Source organism: Neofelis nebulosa, chromosome 17, assembly GCF_028018385.1.
Source record: "Neofelis nebulosa isolate mNeoNeb1 chromosome 17, mNeoNeb1.pri, whole genome shotgun sequence".
Classification (NCBI taxonomy): Eukaryota; Metazoa; Chordata; class Mammalia; order Carnivora; family Felidae; genus Neofelis; species Neofelis nebulosa.
Genome location: NC_080798.1, coordinates 56906420 through 56926533, shown reverse-complemented (window position 1 = coordinate 56926533; position 20114 = coordinate 56906420). Strand labels below are relative to the sequence as shown.

General features: G+C 46.9%; 1 protein-coding gene across 2 annotated transcripts in view; it reads right to left on the bottom strand.

Annotated features, from left to right (window-relative positions):
• Positions 1-20114, bottom strand: part of CDH13 (cadherin 13) — a 1101550-nt gene that overhangs the window by 488004 nt on the left and 593432 nt on the right. For both annotated transcript variants that reach the window (XM_058708168.1, XM_058708169.1), the window contains exon 5: positions 9392-9544. In XM_058708168.1, the coding sequence (XP_058564151.1) occupies positions 9392-9544 (153 nt within the window). The remainder of the gene's footprint in view (positions 1-9391; positions 9545-20114) is intronic.

Sequence of the window (20114 nt, the reverse complement as noted above, 5' to 3'; positions counted from 1 at the left end):
GGCTCTTATTTGTAAACTTAGCAGCTCAGATTAAACGGATCTCAAGGCGCTTGCTGTTGTGATGTATTGTGATGATTCTCTGGCACCTGGAAAGACGAACACCACCAAGTCTGGTGGAAAGGGTCCACGAGGAACGGATTTGGCTGTAGTCAGACACCGGGCGAGCAAAGAGGAGCTGCTGTCACATGTTTATCGGTCCCTGAGCCTGTGTGGGGGCCACGTGCGGGCCCGGCGAGGGGAGGAGAAGGCTGAGGGGTGTGAGGTCTGCCCACCCGCCAAGACTCAAGCCGCACCTTTTCTGAGGAGTTTGTGCTGATGGAGTTTAGAAAACCACGTTCCCATAGCCCCGAGTGAGGAAGCATCTTTGCTGAGTGCACCAAATAATCAGTCAGGAGCACCTTGGCGGTCTCATCCGGGCAATGCCATTTACCTTCCTCTGGCCTCCGCTTCACGAGCTGTGCCTGGCAGATAAGGCCAGGTTGCAAAATCAAGTGCTTGGAATCGCGAAGACGGACCAGGAAGGAGCCAGAGGGAGATGCTTGAGGGGCACCGGGGTGGCGAGAAACCAAAACCAAACCCTGAATTCTTTTTTCTTTTCTCCTCCTTCCTTTCACTTCCTTTCCTTTCTAGCTTATTTACTTATTTTGAGGAGAAAGCATGAGAGCAGGGGAGAGGAAGAGAGAGAGAGAGAGAGAGAGAGAGAGAGAATCCCAAGCAGGCTGTGCACTGTCACTGTCAGCATGGAGCCCAACTCAGGGCTCGATCTCACGAAGTGTGAGATCCTGCCCTGAGCCGAAACCAAGAGTTGACACTTAACTGACTGAGCTGCTCAGCTGCCCCTGAATTATTTTTTTTTCTAAATGTAGTTACAAGACAACCTGTTCATTTCTTTATCCAATTCTGTTTTCCTGCATTTCAGTTTTTTAAGTGCCTGTGTCAAAAGAGATGCTGGAAAGTAGTGTGCTTCAGATGTTTGCTCAGAGTCAGGCAGTTGATTGAGAGAGAAGTAAGATCTTTGATTTCCTACAATACGTGTTAGAAACGAGATTCGCAACAAACCGACCAGGTAGGGGTCATCATCCCCATTGGAATAAACCAGGGTAGAGATGGGGTATATTAATCCAGTGGTTCTCAAATTTGGCTTCATGGTGGAAACACCTGGAGTTTTATGAACGTACTTGGTCCCACTCCAGGACACCCTGATTTAATTGGTTTGGGGTGCAGCTTGGGCATCAGGGGTTTTAAAATCTCCCCAGATGAGGCTCAATCAGTTAAGTGTCTGACTCTTGGTTTCGGCTCAGGTCATGATCTCAGGTTCGTGAGTTTCAGCCCTGCATCAGGCTCCGTGATGACAGTGTGGAGCCTGCTTGGGACTGTCTCTCTCCCTCTCTCCTGCTTCCTCTCTCTCACTCTCTCTCTCTCAAAAATAAATAAAAATAAACCTTAAAAAATTATAAAAAAATAAATAAAATCTCCCCAGATGGCCTTAATGCACAACAAAGTTTGAGAACCACAGATGACTCACTCACGGTTACAGATCTAATAAGACAGAAAAGCTGGTTCTGCTGACCCCGGGGCCAGCTTCTTCCTAGCAGGAATTTTCTCCTGTACCAGCTCAAATATTCTGAAGACACTTTTATCTCTGGCCTAAAAGGTTGGTTTCTGAGATATAAGAAAACACTCAGTAACATGATCTTTAACAGTTATCCAAGGTCTAGACAGGATGGAGCAAAGAAACCCCGGGACAAATCTGCCTGGCTCCCAGCAGCTGTTACCGAAACAAAAACAAAGGCAGTTTTGAGGACCACAAACTGGATTTAGAGGGCTTTCACACGGCGTACCAGAGCATCTAGAAAAATAAGCATCTTTAAGGTGCAAACGGGTTACCCCAGCACAACTGTAATGGAATGGGGTCTGAGGCCACCTTCATTGATGCAAATGAATGCATCAAGCCAGTTGTGGCCATGCAAACATTCAGAAGCACTCTCAGTAGAACGAGGGGGTCTCAGACAACAGTGAGCACCAGAACCCCTTGAAGGGCTTGTGAACACCCTGACTGCAGCTGGGCGGGACTGGGAATGTGCATTTTTAACAAGTTCCCAGATAACAGATGCTGGTCTGGGGGCCACACCTTAAGAACCACCCATCTAAACATGTCCCTTCTAAGAAGTCTCACACGATGTTACCGCACCCAACTTTGTGAGCTGGGCGCCTGGCAACCACTTACAGCTCTATTTCACCTGCAAGGAGTTTTACCTCCAAGACTGGTCCGTGAGGTGATGGCTCTTAATTTGGGAACACTTAGTGGCTGCCCTGAGCAACTCTCCTGTACACCCCGCTCAGCAACTGCAACACAGCCAGGGCGTGATGCTGAGGAGGGAGTCAAAGGCAAGCAGAGGGCAAAGTACAAGCTGACACCCCACTGCCCCCACTTCCAAGGCAGGACCTGTGTGACAGTCCTCAGTGTGCTGCCCAACAAAGGAAAGGGCAAAAACAATGGTTACCTGATAGAGATCACAGTCATGTAGGAGTCTCCATCAGTTTGTCTTAGTAAATTACAAGAAAAAGGCAATCTTAGCAATAGCCTAACCTCCAGAAAACCATAGACGTCAACCTCCCCTCCACAGTGATGTGGAAAACAAAGGCAAGAAGGAAATGGCAGGCAAAATTAAATTTCCTTATGACCTGTGGCCCATTGACAAATACTTGAGGCAGGCAGAGGGGAACATTTCTCTAGGAACGGACTACTGTCTTAATGCTAATGCCTCACTAGAGGGAAAAACCACCTTAGCTTGACAATACTTAGCCTTCTGGTATCTTTATGATCCTTTTTAGCATATGAAGGGCCTTCTGGAAGCCTCCCTTTTGCCTCCCCCAGCCTCAGCCTCGCAGGATAAACCCAGTCACTCCTTACAACCCCAGGGCAGCTCTTTTTGCCAAGAAGTCCAGTTCCGTGCTTTAATAAAATCACCGTTTTACACCAAAGATGTCTCAAGGATTATTTCTTGGCTGCTGGCTCTGGACACCGCCCCTCCCCCCCCCCCCCCCCCACTCCAAAGCCACATCAATGCTGCTATCTTAGTGTCAACGTAAAGACGTAAAGATGAGAAAATGAGAAACAATAAAGAACTTGCCAAAAGGCGACACTATGAAATGGCTGATAGTCACCTGTTTTTTTCACCTGTAAAAATGGCAACCTCCTAGAGTTCCTACGGCAGCAGAATCAAACCTTAGTAGGTCTGATTCCAAAGGCTGAGCTTTTAACCCAAGTTTTCTGTCTCCTCCCCATCAAGGCTCATTCCAAGGCCACGTGCGTTATTGATAGCTAGGCTTATAATAGTGAGAGCAGCTCAGAGGTGTGAGGCCACACGCTCTCCTGTGCATGGGCTGGTGACCTGCCTTTGCACCGCCATGCCTCCCGCTGACTGCCTCTTCCCTGGGATAAAGTGGTACCGGTGATGTGGCTGATGCTGTAGATGTCAACACCACTCAGAGCCCCTTGCTAGCTCAGCGACAGTCCTTCATATGACCCAGGTTCTTCCCTGTGGACATCCCAGCATTAGACTTGGCAACAGAAGTTAGGACTTAAGGAAGCAGTTCTGCTTTGCAGATCTAAGTTCCGGAAAGCATGCTGTCAGGATCACTCCACATGTCTGGGCAGCCAAGACAGAGATGCTCCCCACCACCCACCCTCCCCCAGTTCTGAGCATCACGTGAGCAGAGGGGTAGGGAGAGGTGGCAGCAGTGATGACTCCTCTAGAAAAGTGGTTCTCAGCCAGGGGGCAGTTTTGCCCCCATGGGACAATGAACGATAATATCTGGAGACACCTTTGACCAGCAAGACTGGGATGGGGGTTGCTATCAGGATCCAGTAGTTAGACACCAGCTGTGTTTCTAAACACCCTGCACTGCATGGGCCAGCCCCCAAAGCAAAGGTTTATCCAGCCCCAAATGTCAATAGTGCCAAGGTGAAGAACCCTGGCTCTAAAACTGTACCATCGATGGCTGGGCATTTCCTGTAGCACAACTGTGGGGCGGGTCCCCTGTGAGCCAGGTGGTTGGATCCTCTGGCAACTACATAAGCTCCCTGTATCCTTTAATAAATCCCTTTCTTTATACATTAGTTGGAGGGGGGGTTGTTGACTACCACGAAGAATCCTGCCTAAGAAAGATGCCCATGGGGGAGACAAGACTAGTGGATGAAGAAGGGTGTAGCTGGTCCCTATACCTGAGGGCAGGGGGAGCATTCCAAGTACAAATATTATCAAGGGCAGTGCAAGCCTATCAGGTAATGTGTGCCTCATCCACATGGACAACAATCCACATGGACATTATTTATACGCAGGTTAATCACCTAAATAATTCTCCAATCTGGAGAAATCTACACATCTCAGTTCTCTAGGATCACTAATGGTATGATACATGTATTTCCACTCGACAGTATCATTTTTCACTTTAATGCATTTTTTGCCAGGTTGTCTTGGAGATACTTATGGGTTAGAAATGGGGCAGAGCCACATGGATGAAAGGGAACACAGGAGCAAGGACATCTTCTTTCTGCCGGGTGGATTCCCATTTTAGGGCAACAATCTTAGCTACAAAGTCAAGACATGCCCAAGAAATTGGCTTGAAGGAGAGCAAATTATACCCCAGAAAGTGTGAACAAACATTCAGGAGGAGACCATGAAATCCTGCTTATGTGCTGAGGCCACGCACACGGGTGGTTCCAATGACTAGTTCTGTAATCGGGCATGATAACATTATTAGGTTCATCTTTGTGAAGATTGAATGAGATCATCATTTAGGTATTCAGCATAGAGCCTTGGCACACTGTAAACGTTCAATAAACATTAACACCAACATTCATAACGATCATTTATCTAGGGAACCCCTTTGGCCCTCAGCTAGCTAGATGAGTAAAGGCAAGATAATAAACCAGTTTCACAGGTTTGTGTATCTAGTATTCTAGAGAGCTCCCGGGCACCTAATGGATGCTGAGTAAATACTAGTTCTCTCTCTCTCCTTCCAAGTGCCTTTCTTTTCTCCTGTCCAGCTCTGACGTCCCCAGTCCTCAGTATGTCTCCCAACCATGGACAACAGATCAGGGTGAATGTGTCCTGCTCATGACATCAGCACACTACCACAGCCTTTCTTCCTGTTTTGCCTCCTACCCGCTGTTGAACCCAGCCCAGACTGTCTATTGGCACCCCCACCTGCCTGACAGACTCTGTCCCCCACTCCACTCCTGTCCTGCCATATTGACAAATTCGCAGCCAGCAGATTATATTCACAGTGTGAGGGAATCATTACCACCTGCTAATATTTTTATAGAATTTCATAAACTTGGTCATTCATGAATCATTTACAGTACTTTATTCCAATGAAGAGTTCACAAATCACTCAAATGCTGGCAAAATGCATAATAATGAGTAATATTTCAGGAGGCTTTGCATTAATATGTCAGTTTCCAATACCGCGAGAGCTAAATTATTCTACCAGGTGCCACTTTGGGTCAGAGGCTTGGGAAGCCCTTTGGGGGCCGTGGTGGGGGGTGGGCAGGTGGAAGTATGTCATGGAGAAAGATGGGATTTGGGAAGACATCCATCGTCTAGTCACACCTCCGCCCTGGCCCCAGTAAGTGGAGTCCCTGGGAGAGAAGGCTGGGAACTTGCAGATTAGATATGAGACTCTAACTGGGGGTAACATAGGAAGAGGCATTTCTTAGTAGTTAGAAGTGCAGGGCTTTGGACGTGGAGAGAAGCAGATCCGGACCCCAGATTCCACACACATCAGCTCCGAGACCCTGAACAAGTTACTTCACAGTTCTTTGCTTATCTGCAAAATGGTGTTAACGTCTACTTCTGTAGTCTCCTGGGCAAAATGAGTTAAATAAGAGAGCATGTATGAAGCGTTTCCTGCAGGATTAGCCATGTATTGTTCCATAAACAGTAGCTTTAATGATGGCACACATTTGGGGGCCCAAGGACCAATTTGTCCCCGGTTATTTCTTATTGTGCAAATCCCCAAGGCTTAGTTCAGAACGCTTTCCTGTGGGGTGTGGGAAGCAGCAAGTAGCCCTGACTTGCAAGTGAGGAGATTTTAACCAGAGGCTAAACGACGACACCAACAATGGAGCGATTATAATGGAAATTCATTCACCCACAGGCTCCCTGCTTTTCAAACTTGCCAGAGGGGAAAGGAAAACGTGGAAAGTGGAGCAGAGGATCCAGCTCTTTGAAGAGGTGTGTTTGCTACCAACCACGATGACCCTGGTAAACACGGATGGATCTGATTGTGCTGCTAAGATAGTAAATTATTTCTGAATAGGTGCTTTAAATGGACAGGGATTGCAACATTCCTGTGCCCAAAGTATATTAACGAAAGTAAACCAGTCAATCCAGATACGGAAGAACCTAACACAGGGTGATAGGAAGGAAACAGGACAAAGACCTATCTAAGAGCCGGAGGTGTGGGGGGGATGGCATTGGTGTGGGGGGTTGGAGAGTGGCTCGAGCCAGCGGAAGCTGGGCTGCTGTAGCCGGTACTCTCCTAAGACCCCGCATTCCCACCAGGCATCAGCATCTCTCCACTGGGCATACACTGCCCTGTGCCAGGGGTAAACCAAGTCAGACAACGAACGAGACACAGCATCCTGGCAGGGACACCTGTCCAATGGTGAGGAGTTTAAAGCAGTTCATTGTGAAACAGAGCCTTGGAGGTAAAATGAAAGCTACATGTGAGGGCAGGGAATCTGGCGTGTCTGGTTTCCCCCCACATACCCCCAACACTGTGGAGGAAGCCCCGCACTCTGTAGGTTCTCAAACGTGTGTAGAAAAAAATGAACTGAACAATTAATCACTATGCTATGAAGTACATTATGAAACTATTAACACGAACTCAAGATCACCCATGGAAAATCGATGCTTGATCTGGGTGGGCGGGGCGACAACACAAAGTCCTTGGAGTTCTCCTTTACCTTCCTCAACATCATTAATCTCTGGCTCATGTGGTAAGATCATACGGTGCTTACTGTGATTCTGGCATTATTCTAAATGCTTGACGCGTATGAACTCATTTCATCCATTAAAATCCTGCAAGATCAGTATTGTTATCATTCCCATTTTACAGACGAGAACATTGAGGCAGACACCATGCCCAGGTTCCCACAGCTAGTCCATGACGTGATCGGAACGTGGCAGACGTGGCTGTGTGCAAAATTATATGTTTTTAATTGCTATGCAACCATACAGCTTCACTTTGATGAAACATATGAGAAGCTCCAAGCTACTGACCAGGCTCTATTTTACTCACTGATTAACAATTGTTAGTTAGTCACAGCTAGTAATTTTATTTTGTACAATCCTTAGAGGTGCCAGTACTAGTCTTCTTTCACAGATGAGAATTATAAGATCAGAGAGGGTAAGTGGGTCGTCCAAGATCACTTAGCTCAATAAGTGGCAATGCTGAGACTCGAAAGAATTTGCTACTTCCAAGCTCTTTACTGTTATCACTGTGCTACGAAATTATAAAATGTACTGTATCCTTAGTTTCTTGGGTCTGAAAATTAACGGATATTCCCACGATAGGCATGGGAAGAGCAGAGGACGTGCACTGGTGCTGGTTTACGGTCTGTGCTGGTTTTCCTTTCAGGAGCTGCCGCGTCACCCCCGGTTACTGCTGAGGCCAGTCGGACCCGGGACTTTGTGAGGGTGCCAGTATTCAGTTTCTACAGCAACCAGGTCCCCCCTAGGTACCCTAAGACACTCTGCTCACCCCTTGGTGGTCTCTGATAGATGGTACCCCTGCAGAGGCTCGCAGCACGTACCCTTTGGCAAAAGCTTCTGAGAAGGGGGTCTGGGAGGCACCATTTGTCCAGTACTTAGCTTCCTCCAACACCCTCAGACTGTCTCCTCCTCCCTGAACACCCACAGCAATCCAGTAGGGAGGTGAGTGTTACTTGCATCTTATGGATGGGATCCTGAGGACCAGAGCTTTCCTGGTCTTCCCAAGGTCAACGGCTCGTGGTGACAGGGCAGGCCAGACCCAGGGGACCTGTTTCCCACCCAGAGCCCTTACTTCTCAATGCAGTGTCCCTTCTCCCTCTGTCTGCAGAAAAGGAAGAACACGGGTTTTTTGGGGAGAGGCAGTAGTGTTTCTGAAGGGGGATCAGGATATCCGTACGCAGTGTTTTGACCAAGAAAACCAGAGATGCCAGATCTTGTCCTAGAAATCGATCACCACCTTCTGACCCCGAGCCAGGGAAATACACAGGCTGGGGCAACGATGATGGAAGGCAAACATTGTTGGCTGAACCCTGTTCCCATGGTGCCTGCTCACAGCCCGGTGCGCTGCAACCCAAGGAGGGTTTTCCCAGAAAATGTCTGAGAATTCCAATACGTTCCTCAAAGACTGAACTTACCACCTTCAGAGGCTTGGGTCTATAACACAGGCTGTGAAAATGGAATTTATGGACGGTGTTGTAGAGAAGGTATAGGACTGACCTCAAGCCCATATGAGATTCAGGGCTCACCCCAATATCTGTTTGCCACAGCTTTGGTCTGTGGGTCCCGAATGGGTATCCACTAAAGGATAAAACTATCCTTTTACAAAGGGCCTGCTCTTCTTTTAAAAAAGCAACTTAATTATTTTTAGAAAAATCAGAAAACACAAAGAAAAAGTCAACAACACACAAACACAACGATTAACATTTTGGTTTTTCCTCTATCGCGTTTCTTCACAAATGTACGCCCGTTGTGATGTGTGAATACTCAATCTGCAGCGCGGATTCCATATGTATTTGTGTGTCTGTTTCCAATAAATACCTTGAATTTCTCCCAAATAAGTAGAACTTCTTCAAAATATTTAAAATGGCTGTACAAAGCTTCCTTGCAAAGTTGTGCCATAATTTAACCACTACCTCATTGCTGAATAACTAGCAAAATTGTTTCCATTCTAAGCATGATGTCTTGCTCTAACATTATTGCACAAAAATCTAACTAAATGCCTTCCTATTTCCTAAGGATAGATTTCTAAAAGTACAATGATCACATCCAAAGGTTTACACCTTTTGTAGCTATTCATTATCAAGCTGGTTTTTGGAAAGCCCAAGTTGCCCTAAAGGTTCTGACCTCCTCTGAGATCCCCCAAGAGCCCTCCTCCTTGGCCTCCAGTACCCAAAGTCTCACACAGGCCTGAGGACTCTGTTGATGAGATAGGGCCCCCACTGTTACCCTGTTGGGGTTCAATTCCACTCGGCTCCCACAGAGACACACTTAAAGCCGCACAGCCCGAGGTCTCATGAAACACACAGAAATAACGAGCTCAGTGGGAAGAAAACAGCCTCGAAAAGCCACATGTCGGCATGCAGGGTGGGCACTTGAGGGGCACTCACTTGATAAGTAGCGATCGTTTCTCTGTCCAAGGTCCTTGTCACAGAGACACTGCCCGTGTTCTCATTGATTCGGAAAATTCCTTTAGGCTCTTGATCCACTCCCTTTCCAGTGAGCCGGAACTTAGACCCTTCCGGTCTGTCACTATCGACTACCTGGGCAGAGACACAGAACGACATTTAAGACGCTGGTTGGAAAACACAGAGAAAGCACGTTTTAAACATACCTCGGTGACCAAGGCACTAATCACAGGTGCCAACACAGAGCAGTCAGATAAAGTTGACTAAAGCAGCATCACCAAAAATAGCATCATCCCTTAACACCTTTCATCCTGAAATGCAAATCTTTGCAGCTTACAGCCAGGGAAGCTTACCAGCATGGGGGTGACATACATCTCGGGATAGATCTAGGAAGGAAATAACTCCAGGAGGTATAAGGTCAGACATTTTTTATTATTTGTAACTCTCAAAAAAGAGATTGATTTTTTTTTTATTGTAAGCAAGACCGAATGGACAATGGGGAAAAAATGAGTGGGCAGTCTTTTAATGGGCAGGCGTTGGTCAAGGTTCTAACTCTTTACAGAACTCTGTCATCAACAGCGCCACTCACCCCATTGCTTATAAGGAAGTAGGCACAGTGCTGTAAGCATTTTACGTGCATTTACAAGTTAAAAAAAAAAACTCACAACAATGCTGGTGGGGGGGGACATTATCATTCATACTTAAGGGATGAAACCCCTGAGACACAGGGAGATGTAACTAAGGTCACAGCTATGAAAGAGATGAAGAGAGGATTCAAAACCCATCTTCCATTTCTTTAGGGAAATTGCTCTGCAACAATGCCTGTTCTGAATTTAAGAGAACCCCCTACAGGTTGTCAGCCTTGATTTGACATTTGAAGATAATTCAGATGATAGAGATTGATGGAGTAAGATAGTTCTAGACAGAGGGAACCACACAGACACAGGCAGCAGGTAGACGAGAGGGAGCCTACAAAATTCCAGAAGCTGGGAGTTATTCATGGGGTTTGAGTGAGGTTCAGGGGTAATTAGGAGCCAAATTTAATTCGTTTGTTTGTTTTTTTTTTAATAGTGTTTGAAGATACTCACAGATTTTAATTTTAATAGCATTTGAAGATTCCCAACTAAAGAGAGAATTATTATTTGCATGAATTGGTTCTAGAGCTTGCCCAATTATTCATCTGTATTTAATGTCACTTTATCATCTATATCTGTGAACAAGAATTCGATGGTAACCATGTTTTTCGGTCTGACAATTTAAAGGTCAGAAACAAACATGCAGAACAGTTAAATGAAAGCTATACTGATCCAGCTGTAACCAATTTACAAGTGAACAGGCACCTGGGGAACACTGTTGGAACACTGTCACCTGTACCTGGAGGGTTTCGGTGGCTAGAACAGGAAAGGTGCCTTCTGGTGGAGTCAGTCTCCCTCAGAGGCTGGTCATGGCTGGGGCCCCCTAGCCTGCAATTCCGGCGGCCGCCACCAGGTGGCAGTGGTGCCTAAGGCAGCGTGACCCTTCTACCCAGGTTCCTCTGCCGTGCCCAGTTGAGTCAGAGACCAACAGTTCCAAAGAGCAAGTTTTTTCTTTTTTTCTGATTGAAAATTTTACTTAAATACATTGAGAGTTTTGATTAAACACCAATTATCTCTGTTTGCTTTTTTAAGATTAACATAAAATGTCATCTAAAGCAAGATTTAAACTAAGGCATGTGATATCTTCTGAGGAAACGGATTTTTAATCGCTGCTTGACTTGATTTAATCCAACTGATGTTCTCCCCCCTGACCCACTCCCCACTGCTTGGGAGCTCATGAGGTCAGCAGCCTCCGCATATTGGGCTCACCCCTGGATCCCAGTGCCCAGCACAGTGCCTGGCATATGGCAGGAAACAGTGCCAGTATCTGCTTAATAAAAAACACCACCATTCAGACAAACCCATGTCCCAGTCCTAGCTTGGTCAAAGGCCAGCTCTGTGACCTTGAACATGGCCTTCTTGGCTCTTGATTTCCTTATCTGTAAAATGAAGAGAACACCCCTTACTTCTCAGGGCTGTGAGGGTTTAATGAGATATTGTGTGCAAAGTGTACTTCCTGGTGAACAGAAGGGGCTCAATGAATTGTAGCTAATGATACCCATGCTCAGGGTAATAATCGTAACAAAATCGCACCATCACTGTTATTGGGTAAGCCTGAGAATTTCAGGCATAAAAAAAATCTTAGCCATAACATTAAAAAAAAAAAAAATCCCTAAAAGGGGCTTGTGGGTGCCTCAGCTGGCTAGGTGTCTGACTTCAGCTCGGGTCATGATCTCACAGTTTGTAGGTTTGAGACCCGTGTTGGGCTCTGTGCTGACAGCTCGGAGCCTGAAGCCTGCTTCGGATTCTGTGTCTCCCCCTCTCTCTGCCCCTCTCCCACTTGTACTCTGTCTTTCTCCGTCTCTCAAAAATGAATGAATGTTAAAAAAAATTTTTTTAAATCCCTAAGAGAACACATTTCTTTGATTTTTATTTATTTTTAAAATGTGTATTTGTTTTTATTTTGAGAGAGAGAGAGAGAGTGCGTGCGCACCAGTGGGGGAGGGGCAGAGTGAGAGGAGGAGAGAATCCCAAGCGGGCTCCACACTGTCAGCATAGAAACTGATGTGGGGCTCGGTCCCATGAACAGTGAGATCATGATCTGAGCTGAACCCAAGAGTCAGACGCTTAAACAATTGAGCGTTGAGGCACCCAGGCGCCTCACAAACATCTGTGGTTTGGGAAGAGAAGTGCTCTGGAGACAATCTCACTGTGGGAAGGGGCAGCCACACAAAATCTGCTCTGTGTTGTCACCTCCCTCCCTCCGTCCCCCTTTAACCACTTTGGCCCAACTGTGAATTAAAGCCTCTTCCTCTCACTCCCCTGAGCACACCCAAGGCATGCAGGTCCCCTCCAAGGCCGTGCTGAGCAGAGACATAATGTGACAGGAGCCCTACACGAGCTGTTGTGCTGTCCTGCTCCCAGCAGTGGACAGGAGTGGACTTCTGACCGCATCTGGGCCCCAGACAAGGCATGCTGGGGAAGTTTTCCATGCTCTGACCTCCTTTCCAGATACTTCCCCAGTCAGAGAGCTCTGGGAGCACAGTGATCCAGACCTTCTGGAAGGTCCTGAAGGCTCTCTTGGGTCAACTATGGCCACTCCCCCTCCCTTTTCTCCATTTCTCCACCTACTGCTCAACACTGAATTCTGGACTCCCCCCAGGGCCACCTTTTTTCTGCTGAGGTTGGGTCTGGCTAAGTTCCTTGCTCTTGGGGAGCTTGAGTCACTTGACCTCACAGAAGCAGCATCTTGGCTGCTGGATTTAAATGACTTCTTCCCCCAGGAGGAGGAAGTCCCGTGTGAACACCTCTGCTTTGTGCTGCCAATCCTCTCTATTTGTATCTTGAAAGGCTTAGATTTCAAAAATTTTTTTTTTTTTAATGTTTATTCATTTTTGGGAGAGAGAGAGAGAGAGAGAGAGATGGCATGAGCAGGGTAGGTGCAGAGAGAGAGGGAGGCACAGAATCTGAAGCAGGCTCCAGGCTCTGAGCTGCCAGCACAGAGCCCGACGCGGGGCTGGAACTCGCGAACTGTGAGATCACGACCTGAGCGGATGTTGGACGCTTAACCAGCCGAGCCACCCAGGAGACCCTAAAGGCCTAGCTTTTAACATATATATTGAATCTGCCTGCTGGTCCTCAGAACTGCGTCCACTTTGAAGGAGCGCCCACAGCCACACCAAGTATGGTGCCCCCAGACTAATGAGCATTATGGGGCCACAGCCCAAGGACATGAAGGGCATCATGCTCCATAGAACCATGGTCTCAAGATATGGTTCCCTGGACCAGCAGGGGCATGGACTCCTTCGGAATTCGACTTCTCAGGCCCCACCCAGAGGCCTGGATCAGGAAGCCTCGGGGTGGGGTCCGGCGTTGTGGGCTTTGTCGAGCCCCTGCCAATTCCCATGAGCATCCCCCCGTTTGACAAGCCCCATCTATACTCATTAGAACTGGTTTCCCCTGCTACCGTTCAGAGGCCGAAAGAAGACTGGGTCGTCTTGCTACTCCCCTCTAGACCGATTTTAAACCTACAGCACTGTTGGAAACTATTTTTTTTAAAAACCTCTTCTCTAGGATGTCGTGGAACAGAATTGCTGTTCCCAAGACTTACATCTCTACCTGCATCGGAACACCCCAGGGCGGAGACCTTGGAGAGGAAGGCGTGGGGTGGAGCTCGGGTCCCAGCGAGAAGCCACGAGTCTGGGTCTTTAGGTGGGACTTCAGAGGGACCCCAGCCCACTCCAGCCTCACTGATCTGGGGAGATAGAGGTGTGCAGTGGCCACAAACCCACGGAGGGCCTCCCCCCCTCCCGCCATACCTCGAAGCTGGTTCATGCTAGTCCAGTGGGTTTCCAGATGAGCTTTATTACACTATGTAAAGTCCTGAAAACTGCCCAGGGCCGTCCCGTCTGCGGGGGGTGGGGTGGGGGTGGGGGTGGGGAGGGGGCCCGGGCGGTGGTCCTTCTGTTTCTGTTGTTTAATGTGATGGGATATAAGAAATCCAGGGCACTCTTCCTGGTCAGAACAAATCCTTCCCCGAGTCTCTGCTCAGCAACAGTTGTTAACATCCATTATACCACATAGCAAGGCTTCACAATTAGCTGGTCTTTCCTATTACTCTTTGCAATTCAACACTTCTTTTCACAGTGGGATTTCTCTCTCTCTCTTTCTCTCTCTCTCCCTGCCTTACTTACCCTCAGAGTTTGAATGGGAAAAAACGATAGCTAATGATGAGACCGAACTTGGGCTCCAGGTGCTGACACCCGGGAAGGGCGTGTGAATAGCACTCGGGCATCTTGCAGCATACCTGGGGAAAGTGACTTCCCAGGGAGCCATGGGGTGGCCAGCACGCAGGCCTTATCGGTGGCAGAGCACAGAGGGGACCGGAGTCCTCTGCACCAGAGAGGGACAAGAAATATGGAGGCCTGGAGCACGCAGTGATAGGTGGATCTGAATTGCAAAAGGACGTTCATGCTGCATACTTCTTAGGGCTGTGGCCCCGCGATGGACAGAGCAAGGCCCTCTGTTGAATCCCCCAACCTCTGTCCTCTGTTCTAACCTCTGTCCTCTGCTTCCAGCACCAGGTTGAGTGCGGTTTTAAGGTCTTCTTCTATGAATTTATACACATACATGCATTCATATACAGCAGTTTCAAAATTTTTTACCGAAGTTAGATCATTCTGTATAAATTATTCCACATTTCCCCCCCTATTCAGTGTGGCTGAGATGCATTAAAAAAGTTCATATATAAACTGTTTTGGGGGGATGATTTTACATTTACAGAAACGTTTCGAAGATGATATGGACTTCCCGTATACCTTTCACCTAGTTTCCCCAAATGTTAACATCTTCTGTAACCATGGTCACAACTGAGAAGTTAACAGTGACACATGGCTCTTAGCTAACTAAGCTCCAGATTCTGCGTATTCAGATTTCACTAGTCTTTCTGCTTCTAGCCTTTTTCTGATCCAAAATCCAATCCAGAGCCCCACATAGCCTTCTGTCCATGTGGTTTTTAGTCGTCCATCCTGGTGCATCTGTGTGGGTTCGGACTTTTCCTTAATTGTACTGACATCAGTGTTTTTCCCCTTTGGAAAATGTATTCAATATAGAAACAGGACAGTCACCAGGCTTTGTACACCCTGTTTGCCGTAAGAGCCTCTGGCCTCGATATCGGGTGTCTATACTCTAACTCACACCTCCACTAGAGACTTTTGGTTGTGTTGTCCTCAGGGCCTAGAATGGTACATAGGACAATAAATATTTGCGTGCCGAGTAAGCAAGTAAGTAAATAAATAAATGTGATAGTAGTCTCCTCACTGGCTTCCATGTTTCTGATTTCTCTTTTCTCATCTATTCTTTTAAAAAAATTTTTTTTTTTTTATTTTTTTTTCTCAACGTTTTTTATTTATTTTTGGGACAGAGAGAGACTGAGCATGAACGGGGGAGGGGCAGAGAGAGAGGGAGACACAGAATCGGAAACAGGCTCCAGGCTCCGAGCCGTCAGCCCAGAGCCCGACGCAGGGCTCGAACTCACGGACCGCGAGATCGTGACCTGGCTGAAGTCGGACGCTCAACCGACCGCGCCACCCAGGCGCCCCTTTTAAAAAATTTTTAATGTTTGTTTTTGAGAGAGAGAGAGAGAGAGAGAGAGACAGAGTGCAAGTGGGAGAGGGGCAGAGAGAGGGAGACAGAATCTGAAGCAGGCTCCAGGTTCTGAGCTGTCAGCACAGAGCCTGACACAGGGTTTGAACCCACAAACCTTGAGATCATGACCTAAGCTGAATTTGGATGCTTAATCAACTGAGCCACCCTGGGGCCTCTCTCACGTCCTGTTCTAATTGCAACCAGAATGGGCATTCTAAAATGCATATACAGGGGCGCCTGGGTGGCGCGGTCGGTTAAGCGTCCGACTTCAGCTCAGGTCACGATCTCGCGGTCCGTGAGTTCGAGCCCCGCGTCGGGCTCTGGGCTGATGGCTCGGAGCCTGGAGCCTGCTTCCGATTCTGTGTCTCCCTCTCTCTCTCTCTGCCCCTCCCCCATTCATGCTCTGTCTCTCTCTGTCTCAAAAATAAATAAAAAAAAAAACGTTAAAAAAATTAAAAAAAAAATAAAATAAAATGCATATACACTTAATCACCATGAGATTCCCAGGCTAGAAATTGTCATGGCTCCCTATTGCCCCCAGGGTCTATTCCCAGGGGCCTTCCTGATGGGTCTCCACCTGCTTCTACAATTCTAACTTCGGCCACAACCAACCACAGGCATTCTGAACTTAGCTCACATTCTCTGGACCTAGGTCAGCTGGATGCCCGTCCCCAAGCCTGTCTGCTGGAGACCCCTCCTTGTCTTCCTGGACTCAGCACCAGGGACTGCCCACTTACTGACGTTTCTCTTCCCCCTCTCTGCCCTGTTCCGTGAGGAATGAACCTCGTCCTCTGAGCGTAGCCCTGCTCCCTGGCGAGATCTATTCTAGCACAGAGAGCAGATGGCCTCTTTGTTGTTGTTGGTGAGTGTCCTTGGGCTATTTATTTCTTATTCTCTTTAAGATTTCTTGGGCCAGGAACAGAGAAGATACTTGATGAAAGCTTTGAGTGAAGAAGTGAAACTTGTTTTGCATGTTTTTATGTGATCACAAAATGCTCATAAACCCCAACCCACATATTGAAAATAAAAATAAGGTCTGTTGTACCAACCTTGTAAAAAAATGTGGGGGCGCCTGGGTGTCTCAGTTAAGCATCTGACTTTGGCTCAGGGCATGATCTCCTGGGTCATGGGTTCGAGCCCCATGTCGGGCTCTGTGCTGACAGCTCACAGCCTGGAGCCTGCTTCGGATTCTGTGTCTCCCTCTTTCTGCCCCTCCCTCACTTGCGCTCTGCCTGTGTCTCTCTCTCTCTCAAAAATAAACATTAAAATAATTTTTAAAAAATGTGGTCACTTTACCTGTGGGGCATCAATGCCTTTTCATTTTTCTTTTTACAAATTCCCAAAGTTACTTCCCAGGCAGTAGTAATGCCCAGGAGTTGGGAAGGGACTTCCAACCCTCCCCATCCCAATAATCTGCTGAGGTCCACTTGTGGGGGACTCTCTGTCTGATTAGACATTGTGCCTGTTGACAAAGCAGTGTCAAGATGAATACTTTGGCACTTCTTCCCTGTCACATCCAACAAAATCGATGCCTCGGATCCTCCGCTATTTAGAAAATCTGGAGATATTTCTTTTCAAAGGAGAGAAGATTACGCCTACACACGCGCGCGCACACACACACACACACACACACTATGATCAAAAGGCTGAAAAACCAGAAAATAATTAACCCACTCCCCCGCCAGAATCACCAAAGAGGATAAATCACATGTCAACAGTATAGGTCTTTGGAAGATAGAGACAGAGGTGTACTTTTTTCCTTCACTCTTAGAATATTTTTGGTTTCAGGCAATGAGGCTATATTACTTATACAGTCAAAATACCACTTTTTTAAACATGTAAGAGGAATTATTGGAGCTTGCGAATTTTGAATACATGCGAATTGAATTTGAATTCAATTGAATTCATTGAAACATTTGAATTCATTGCCAATTTTGAATACATGCGAATTTTGAAGATGTCTAGTCCATGTTAAATAGTCGGAAAAAAAACCCATTTACTGCCTTCTATAGTTATTAGAAGGCGTTTGCTTTATCATTAGATCCATTCCCTAAGGTGATCTGTAAGCACTAATTAATTCCCAGCTGTGGTTTAGTCCTTGACATGCCTTTGAACTCGGCTGTTTGGCTGTCTGGGCAGCTGTTGGATCCATGCCCTCGCCCCACCCTCGAGTTGCTCAGCTACTTGCAGACACTAGGTCATAAATTAGTGAGAACTGGGAAAAACCCAGGGCCAGGAGCCCCAATCCCGTGGTGCAGAAACACCGGGCCAGCGCCCTGACAATCCACGGAAGGATGACGAGAGCCAGAGACCCACCGCCTAATCCCGTGGTTCTCATCCTACCTGGGGCTGGCTCTGTTCAGCACTAAGTTCCAAGGGTTCCCATGGTGCCTTGGAGGTCACCGAGGTTGAGGGCAGGCTGGTGCCCTTGGAAAGAAGCACAGATGAGGGGACGTCTCAATTCACTATGATTCCTCTTCGAGTAACACCATCATCACACTGCTTTGGTTTTTCTTCTTTTATAACAAAGACATTTATGCCTGACTACAGCTTATGCTGAGTTCTGTAGCATTCAATGTTAATTTGTGAGTGGTTTCTTTTTTTACCTTATTTTCTGATAGTTTACACTTTTTTTTTTGAGAGAGAGAGAGAGAGAGAGAGAGAGAGAGAGAGAGAGGCAGAGAGAGGGAGACACAGAATCTGAAGCAAGCTCCAGGCTCTGAGTTATCAGCACAGAGCTCAACGCGGGGCTCGAACTCATGGACTGCAAGATCATGACCTGAGCCGAAGTCAGATGTTTGACTGAGCCACCCAGGCGCCCCTGTGCCTTTTTGCATATATTCTCTAGGCTGTAGAATTTTTTATGAGAGTATTTCTTAATTTATGAGTATTTACACTATTTTAATCATTTATTTCCAACTTACATAATAATGTGGCTTAGGAAATTTCAACTTTCGAGGTTTTAAAAAAATTTTAATCTTTAAAAAAAATTTTTTTAATGTTCATTTTAGAGACAGAGGGAATGCATACAAGTGGGGGGAGGGGCAGAGAGAGAGGGAGACACAGGATCTGAAGGAGGCTCCAGGCTCTGAGCTGTCAGCACAGAGCCCAGTGAGGGGCTCGAACCCACAAACTGTGAGATCATGACCTGAGCTGAAGTCTAACACTTAACCAACTGAGCCACCCAGGTGCCCCTTAAAAAAAATGTTGTTAGTGGCTGAGTACGATAACATCTTTACTAAATGATCCATTGACACACAGAAAGGATAAGTATTCTACAGCATTATTCATAATAGCAAGATATGGAAACAACACACGTGTCCAACAATGGATGAATGGATAAAATGTGGTGTATCCATGAAATGGAATATTACTCAGCCTTGAAAAGGAAGGGAATTCTGACACATGCTGTGATATGGATGAAACTTGAGGACATGCTAAGTGAAATAAGCCAGTCACAAAAGGACAGATGTAGGATTCCACGTATCTAAATTCCCAAGTGGCACAATGCTGTTCTCACTGTAGGAGCTCAGTTTCTGTTTGTTAAAAATATACACCAAACTCTTACCACCTCTCACTCAGCCTCATGGTCAGTTTCTCTTCCATGACTTTTTGTTTTCTTAATTTTTAATGTTTATTTATTTTTGAGAGAGAGTCAGAGCGTTCGTGGGGGAGGGGCAGAGAGAGAGGGCGACACAGAATCCAAAGCAGGCTCCAGGCCCTGAGCTGTCAGCACAGAGCCCGACACAAGGCTCGACATCATGAACCCTGAGATCTTGACCTCAAAGTCCTACACTTGATCAACGGAGCCACCCCAGCACCCCACTTCCATGACTTTTCCTTCCTCTAATACACTATCTCTCTACACCTCCTTTTTTTCCATTCAAAGTGTTTATTGACCATTTATGAGTCCCAGAGTGTTTGTAGACCTCCACGGGCTCTCAGTTCTATGCATTCTTTGAAGTCTAGATCATGCAAGAGCACAGATGTGCTGAAAGATGCCACAGATGATCAGAGAAAGAGGGTCATTTTGGATCCTTCAGGCATTGTGCCTTGCTTGTCTGGACCCAAAGTTCATTCATTGCCCATTAGTATCACACTTTTTTTTTTTAATTTTTTTTAACGTTTATTTATTTTTGAGACAGAGAGAGACAGAGGATGAACGGGGGAGGGGCAGAGAGAGAGAGGGAGACACAGAATCTGAAACAAGCTCCAGGCTCTGAGCTGTCAGCACAGAGCCCGACGCGGGGCTCGAACTCACGGACCGTGAGGTCATGACCTGAGCCGAAGTCGGCCGCTTAACCAACCAAGCCACCCAGGCGCCCCAGTATCACACTTTTGGACCCCTTTGTGTCCAAGAGAATAACTGGGATCCTTAGATGTCACTTCCTGAATTTCTGGTTTCTTAATGCAGGCTGTGAGTTATACTCCCTTTCTCACTGGGTCCCTTCAAAATGTCTTCCTTGACCTTGACTCTTCTTATT